Genomic DNA, 8,342 nt, shown 5'->3' with positions numbered 1-8,342 from the left:
GAAACGGATCGCTCCATCATTACAATGTGTGGAAACGCGTTGAATTTAGCAAAGTCATGTGACCAAACAGTGTGCTAGAATGTTCTAATGATGTTCCCTTTGGATTATTTGGATGTGGAGAAACAACAGAGGCTGAACTTTAGGAAACTAAAAATTGAATGGATTTGAAATTCATTCTAGTTTACTTGTTTGTTTGACACAATTTAATTTACACTTGATTATCTTGGAAGAAATGCAAGGAATGTGGAAAACTTCACCTGCACTGTTCAGTACCAGGTATTTATCTCTGTTACACTGGTTCTGGTTGAAGTTTTGACTAAACAATCAGTTAATCGAATCAAATTTGATCTTTAAAAACGAATCGGTATAGACTATAAATCAAAACAGCAACCACAACTTGTGATATAAATCAAATTGTTAAAAATGAATCCCCTAACATATTTGTCTGACCAGTTTTTACATACTTTTAAGTTGATAGAATAATGTGGGGATTCAGTCTTTAACTTTTCTAGTGTTTTGATCTCTTTTCGTTAACTTTTGAAAATGAACCCATTGTCTCATAATTACATTAAATGGCTTCCAGTCTAGAAAGTTATGGCAACATGTGGAAGTTGCACGTTCCCGCCAGATTGTCGCACGGCCACCAATGACGTAATCCTCCAGGAACGCCCATGTTTCAAAATTCAACGACGATCCCTGATTGGTTTCCCAGTCACATGTGATCAACGGTCGCGGGAAGTCCTTTGCCACGCGCGTGATGGGAAGAACCTAGTTCTTGACTCATTCAAACTTTTTGTAAACATTACTAAGTTTTTATCGGGGACAGACTGGTTCCTGGGTCAGTGAGTCATCGACTCCAGACGGACGGAGACCGATATTTGCCTGGTACTCAGACGTAGCTTTATTTTTTTTAAAGTTGATGCTAGTTTAAGAAACTGTTTCGGCAGTGCCTTTAAGCTAATCCGTGGCCATCTTTTACTAGCGTGTCGGAATTCGCGAGCACCCAATGAGGGTGATTTTTCTTTTAAAACGTTGTTTTTCGATTCCCTTTCAGCCGATACCTTTGTTTAAAGGTAATTATACATTGGTTTATTGAGCGAAAAACACTGCTATCGTCACATTTTTGGACTAGTCGCGCATTTAGCTGCCCGTGTTGTCGACGAAGCAGGGGTTTAAACTCTGAAAATGTCGACTTGCACTCGAAGACGTCTCGGAACTCCTCCCAAGAGCCTCCACATTCGCCAGAAACTGCAGTTCACATCCAGCGACGGAGAGGAGGATTCTATTGAGGATGTTAACAGCAGCATTGGGGGCGAGTCCGGCTTCACGGACATGGATTCCCCCATGCCAGTCCGACGGGGCGCCGCCGCCGACAAGCTGCGGGGAACTAGCAACAGCAGCCCCCTGAATCACTCTGGAGGGGACGACGACGTGGAGCTGTGGGACGAAGAGAGCCTCGACTCCCCGTCGTCGCACCTGCAGTCACCGAACAGTGTCATTTACACGAACTGCCCATCGCCGAGGAAGAGCCCCAGGTTGTACGGGGGCTCGCCGGAGCATAGCTTCGTCCAGGACGACGGGGAAGGATCCAGCTCTCCCATCCCGGACTGCCCGGACACCCCTCCACACAAAACCTTCCGAAAACTCAGACTTTTTGACACACCGCATACACCAAAGGTCGGTTCTGAGGACATTCTATAATTATGCAAAAGTGTACAGCAAAATAATATATTTTTTTCTTTTGCTTTTGTTTACTTTACTGTTCTCCATGTATACTCGGTGCTGAGTCAGTTAAACTCAGTGACCCAATTATTACACAATGCCTTCTGTAATCAGATCATCCTATATATTACTGAACATGTCCATGTCTTTGCAGGACATTGATTATGTATCATTCATTTTAAATAAAAAAAAAACCTTATTTTTTTTGGAATAACACAGCTCTTTTTTCCTCCACAGAGTTTGCTCTCCAGAGCTCGGGGCTCCGGCTCCCTGTCCTCCAGCAGGAGAATCGCCCTGTTCAAAAAGGTGGAGTCTCCTGGAAAGTCAGCCACAGACAGCACCAGGAGGAGACAGCAGGTTCCCCTGGTGAACTTTAACCCCTTCACCCCAGACTCCCTGCTCATTCAGTCTGCCACACAGCAAAGAAACAACAGAAAAAGAGCGCACTGGAACGAGTACGTTTCTCCCTGCTGCTAATTTTTTATGGATCAAATCTATATTTTATGGTTGTTGACACATATTATTGTAGTGCGGATATTTACTCATTCTTCTTTCCTATACCAGCAACTGTCAAAATGGCTTACAGATTGAAGCATTTGTTTTTTCTGGTAGTCAAACCCTCCTGGTGTTTGCCTGCAGACCTTAAAGCCACAGTGCTGCCCCTGCTGTGCAGAATGCTAACCAACGCTAACTTGTCCCTTCATTTAGCTCTTGCGGAGAAGACATGGAGGCGAGCGACAGTGAAGGAGTGGATGAGATCCTCCCACCATCCAAGGTGATGGAGTATTTTCCTTATCACCATCAAACCACCATTCTTATTGTTTGATCTAAATGATGCCTGAAAGGCTGCTGTGCGGGTGTCTTTTTACGTAATGAATGAGAATTAACTTAACTATGAAGATTTGTCTCTTCCGATGACGGTAGAACATTCAATTTGTTTAGTTTATATATGTAAAACTCAACATTATTCTTACATTGTAGAGCGATTATTACATGACCTAAGTAGTAGTTTTTTTTTTAAACTCCAGTAAATGTATAAAGATTGCGAGTCAGCAATCTTGGATGTCACAGATATCCTCACTGTTATTTTTGGGAACGGATCGCAAACATCAGAGTACAGTATTCAAAACACGGAAAGTATGGCTGAATCCCCAAAATCCCACATTTTCTTTACACCTGTTTTTAGTCAAACCTTTTTATGCTAAGAATTGGTTGAATAGTTTGGGATTAAGCCAGTTTGTTAGTGAAAATGAGTTGAGATTATATATTATACGTAAGTCAAAACCACAGAAACATGTTTAGATGGTGAGTGTGACACGTGCTGCTTCAATTTGAACCTGTCATTCTTAATGAGCTCGTTCTCACCTAAACAACGCAGTGGAGTTGTAATTTGACAGTTTTTAGGATGCAGTCGTCATGCAAAAATCCCACTGCAATGTGGCTTTTTCCATTTGATGACATCATGCTTAAAGAAAGTAACAACACAGTCAAATTGGATGTTACGTAATATACTAGTACCGAGTCATTCTTTAGTATGCCTATTGCATAAACAGGAATTTTCCTGCTGCTGGAATCCATGTACCCAAACAGGAACTTGGATTTGCAATTCACAGGTTAGAATAAACATGGATAAAAGTCATTTGGTATTTGGGAAATACAAGTATCTTTAAATAAAAAATTCTATCTGATTGTTGGGTGGGGCAGCGGTGAATTTTTCGAAAGGGTGTTTTCTGTTAAAGCCCGTCTACAGATATATCTCCTACAAATTCCACAAATGCAGTCCTGCAGCTGATTGCTCAATCTTTCCTCCTGTTGAAAGTGTAGAATGGAGAAGGATCTGTATTGTGTATTTGAATGCAAATGATCCAAAGCCTGTTTACTGAGGGAACCAGCTTGTTTTGGTGAAACAGAATTATTCATGAGAGCAGCAGAGTGGAAGGAGTCTGTCAGTGTGGGTGTGGATTTGATCCAAACGTCTGTCTGTCTGCAGAGAATCACCATGATGGAGAGCAACATGATGTCTCGCTACACCTCGGAGTTTCTCGAGCTGGAGAAAATAGGCTGTGGCGAGTTTGGAGCCGTGTTCAAATGTGTGAAGAGACTCGACGGTTGTATTTATGCCATCAAGAGGTCAAAGAAACCTCTGGCGGGATCAGTAGACGAGTAAGTCTGTTTTAATCATTTTATTATTACTCTATTACAAATAAGAGTTCTTTTAAGTCTTTGTCCACGTTAACCTTTTAATTGAGAATTAGTTGGATTTTGTCATGATCATCTGTCGTTCCTTTCGTCACAGACAAAATGCCTTGCGGGAGGTGTACGCTCACGCCGTGCTGGGCCAGCACCCTCACGTGGTGCGGTACTACTCGGCCTGGGCCGAGGACGACCACATGCTCATCCAGAACGAGTACTGCAACGGCGGCACGCTCTCAGACGTGATCGCGGAAAACTACAGACGGCTCAGCTACTTCACTGAGCTGGAACTTAAAGATCTGCTGCTGCAGGTTGGACGAGGGCTGAAGTACATCCACTCCACTTCTCTGGTGCACATGGACATTAAGCCTAGTGAGTACGCCACTATTTGATTTATCAAAATGACTATTTTAATGTACTAAAAATTCTGTTTGTGTGTAATATTTTGTCCTGATGCTTAATCCCTGTAATTGCCGCTCATAAACATGCTAACGTTGTCTTTTTTTAGGTAACATTTTCATATCGCGGAAGCCTGTGGCCAGCTTTGATGAATGTGATGAGGTGGATGGACTAGCAACCAGCGTTATTTACAAAATAGGTGAGCTGCACACTATTTTATCCTTGTTTGTGTCAGTGAGTGTTATTTGTGTGGTTTTCACGAGGTTGCGTTTGTTTAATCTTTAAGGTGATCTTGGTCATGTGACTACAGCGAACAATCCACAGGTGGAGGAAGGTGACAGTCGATATTTGGCTAATGAAGTTTTGCAAGAGGTTTGTAGCTTAACTTTGATTATGCACAAGCATTATATTTTCTGCACAGTTTCATTTCATCGTTTTTTTTTTATCCCTCTGTAGGACTACAGTAACCTGACAAAAGCAGACATATTTGCTTTAGCTCTTACTGTTGTTGGTGCTTCTGGCGCTGACCCTTTACCCTCCAATGGGGAAAAGTGGCACGAAATCAGAAAGGGTAAACTGCCCTCCATCCCTCAGGTGCTTTCTCCAGACTTCCTCTCTCTACTCAAGGTAACAGTCACTTGCATCTTTACATTTCTTATTGTCCCAATGTGAGCTACTTGCTGTCTAAACACACAACTCTTATCAAATATATTTCCATTTATGTCATTGGTCATAAACTAAAGTATTTTCTTATATTAAAAGAAGTGGTTTGGTAACATTGGTCTATATATTTTTATTGGATATATGGATGTATGAGGGATTTAAACTGAATGATACTTTAGTACAGTGCTTCTCAATTGTTTTTTTTTGCAAGCCCCCCAATATATTAGTTTAGTATCTATAGAAATGGTGTAAGTATACTTAAAATTGGATCTTTTAACATTAACAAAAGAGAAAAACGATATAAATCCACTTTCAACAAACATTAGCTTTATTTTGCCACAGAAACCCTGTTCTAGTCTAAAACAGAAAAGAAGATTAAAGTGCCGGAAATAAAAATAAAATGTCATTCCTTATTTAAACTAGAAACAATTTTGATCAACTGAACCAATTGATGCAGAGAAAAATAATTCAATCAATAAATAATATTACATTTAAATTGATCTGAAACATCAACAGCACCAATATATTTAACGTTTTAAGTCTGAAGAAATAGACAATAAACATTGTGCTGATTTTTTTCAAAATAGTTTATTTATGATCTCATAAAATGTAACTGTTTTCCTGCTTTACCTGCTGTCTTCATGTCAAATACTGACACCAACTAAACCACAGGCAGACAAAGAATACATTGATGGAAAATAAAGACACGTCATCAAATGTCTACAATAGTTAAGAATGACATTATTAGCATGAGCTGAGTCATCTAAAGACACAAGGTGATCCTGGTGTTGCGCAACAGAGGGAGCGCTCCGTGTTCCTGAGCCCACTACCCCTCCCCTCTCTCTCACACACGCGTGTGACAGGAGTAGCTGCAGGGACGGCACTTCACAGTTTCAGGCTGTTACAAACTCTGTGATAGACCAGATCATAGGAGGACCAATAGCGGCGCAGATTTTTTAACAAGCACTGAGCCGCTGTCACCGCCCTCCTTTTGCGCTCTGAGCAATTGCCCGTATTACCTGTACCTAAAATCGCTACTTCTGCGCGTTCGCATCGGGACGCGCCCCACTATTTGAGAAGCACTCCTTTAGTACAACCAGTATGCTCTTCTAATATATTAATCCATGTCAAAAATATTTAAAATTAATTTTCCTCTCTTTTTGTTTTCTAGCTGATGATCCACCCTGACCAGGTCAGACGACCTTCGGCCTCCGACCTCATTAGACACCCGGTGCTCCTGACCTCTGCCAGAATGAGTGCAGACCAGCTACGAGTGGAGTTGAACGCTGAAAAATTCAAGAATGCTTTGCTTCAGAAGTGAGTACGACAGGTTGGACGGCGTGGAACGTGGAAATCATCGCAGCGTATCTTACAGTCATCAAAAAGTCAAATGCTGAACTGAAACTGGTGCAGATGTTCACATAGGAAATGTAAACATTTTTCAGCTGTATTTTTAGAACTTGTAACTGACAATACACATTAACCCTTGTGCTATCCTAGGCACTTTAACATTGGGAGTTGGGTCATCTAGACCCACTAGACAGTGCTCTGAGCCTTTTTTTCTTCACTGATTTGTGATCTTCACTGGTGTCCATAAATTACATGAAATCCTCTCCACCTTCTGGTAGAGATAACACGTCAATATAAGGGTGGGGTCATCTGGACCCCACAAGATAACACAAGAGTTAATGAACAAACAAAAACAGTTGCCTTTTCAAGATGAAATTTCAGTTTTTGTTCTCTCTTTTGTTAAAGAAGTCTTTAAAAGTCTTTTTGCTGCCGTTTTGTATTTGACTGACCACTGTGGCCGTTTGAATGAGTTCTTGTTTCTTTCTCTGCAGGGAGCTGAAAAAAGCCCAGATGGCCAGAGCAGCTGCTGAGGAGAAGGTTCTGTCCACCGACAGAGTCCTGACCCGCTCCACTCTCCAGTCCAACCTCCGAACCTCAAGACTAATTGGAAAAAAGATGAACCGCTCAGTCAGCCTGACAATCTACTAAGACTTTGAAGCCAACTCTCAAGGCTTAAGGACCTCCTAACCAGACTTGGTGTGTGGTTTTTATTCTCCTGGACTGCTGCCACACAGAACTGGAAGTTCTTTACACCTTTGTTGTATAGTTGAAACCTTCTGCCCATCTGTGTCTTTCTTGATCAAACGGTCATCCGTCAAAGGCCGTTGCTTTACCCTTCACAGTCCCGGTGTTGCGTGGAGATCAGGCTCTGCACCGTTGTGTCCTTGCACTTCCCCTTGAAGACGCTGAAACCCTTTAGTAGCAGATCAAAGCTGCAGTGAAGCCCTCTCCCGTGTGAATGTACTTGCCTCTACCATGTGCACCTTACTGCCTGTCATAAGCCTGATGCTGGGTGCAGGACTGCCTGAGGATCGATCACGTCTCTGTTTGTAATGGAGCACTTTGAAGGCACCGTGTGGTCACAGTGTTGGCCACGTTTTGTTTTGTTTTGCAAAATATGAAAAACAAACTTGCTGCTATTGAGTAATTTTTTGTGTATCAGGGTTTGGTCAGTTTCAGCTGGATTCTTCTACAGATAGTTGGCTTTTATTTTCAAATATAAACCAGTCATTTGCATATTTAGTTTTACTGCTTAGGAGTGAAATCAACTGTGCCATTTTGGTGAAAAGAGACCGTTAGTTTGAATGAATCCGGCCTTGATCAGTGCTGCCAGCCCTCCCTGTAGCATTAGAACAGCCACCGTCCTGTTCGTCATATTTTCATGTGTTCTGCTGTCACAATTCCAGCTCGTCCTTTTAGATTAGTTGTAATCGTCCGTACGTTCTTGTAGCTTCAGACACAAGAGCTTCATGTTGTAACATGTACATAATGTTCTTTAAATAAAACCTCATCATTTCTCCTCTTCTATTTTATTTGTGCTGTTTTTGTGTTTTCTTCTTGTTTTATAGGATCTAAAAGCATTGGGATAACTTTCTGTGAATTTTTTGAACATGTGGATGCTTGACCTTTTAGTCTGGACCCTTTTGAGCGCTTTTTACTCTTTTTTTTACAATGTGCTCAATCAATTTTGTGGCAATGATTGTTATCTGGCCTCTTTATTTTTCTTTACAGATAGGAACACAGAGGTCCCACTCTGATTTTTAATAGAACATGAAAAAAATCCAAAAACTCAATTCAAAGTTGCATTTTTAACTGGAAAAACCTAAAAAGTGTAGACAAATGTAATCTAATAAATACAAAAATAAGGCAAGATTTAAAAAAAAAAAAAGCAACACTCTATTCCTGGGGATATCACAATTCTCTCATAACTTTTGCGTTGTTCTTTTTAAACCAAAATGTTTCCAAACTGAAAACCTTTTTGAAAGTTGAAGTTTAAATTTTCAGTGAAAACTATG

The 8,342-nt window shown here is 41.0% G+C and overlaps 1 protein-coding gene across 1 annotated transcript; it reads left to right on the top strand.

Moving 5' to 3' along the window:
• The first annotated feature begins 725 nt into the window (after window positions 1-725).
• On the top strand, window positions 726-7,859 carry wee1 (WEE1 G2 checkpoint kinase). The gene is made up of 10 exons (XM_004069387.4): window positions 726-1,677; window positions 1,960-2,177; window positions 2,431-2,497; window positions 3,713-3,885; window positions 4,019-4,287; window positions 4,424-4,513; window positions 4,601-4,686; window positions 4,771-4,941; window positions 6,149-6,294; window positions 6,819-7,859. Exons 1-10 carry the CDS (start codon window positions 1,186-1,188, stop codon window positions 6,973-6,975), a joined length of 1,869 nt encoding a protein of 622 aa, XP_004069435.1. The 5' UTR covers window positions 726-1,185; the 3' UTR covers window positions 6,976-7,859.
• Window positions 7,860-8,342: the final 483 nt, after the last annotated feature.

Source organism: Oryzias latipes, chromosome 6 (genome assembly GCF_002234675.1).
Source record: "Oryzias latipes chromosome 6, ASM223467v1".
Lineage (NCBI taxonomy): Eukaryota > Metazoa > Chordata > Actinopteri > Beloniformes > Adrianichthyidae > Oryzias > Oryzias latipes.
Note: the sequence above shows the minus strand (reverse complement) of the source record. Positions and strands in the feature narration are given on the sequence as shown.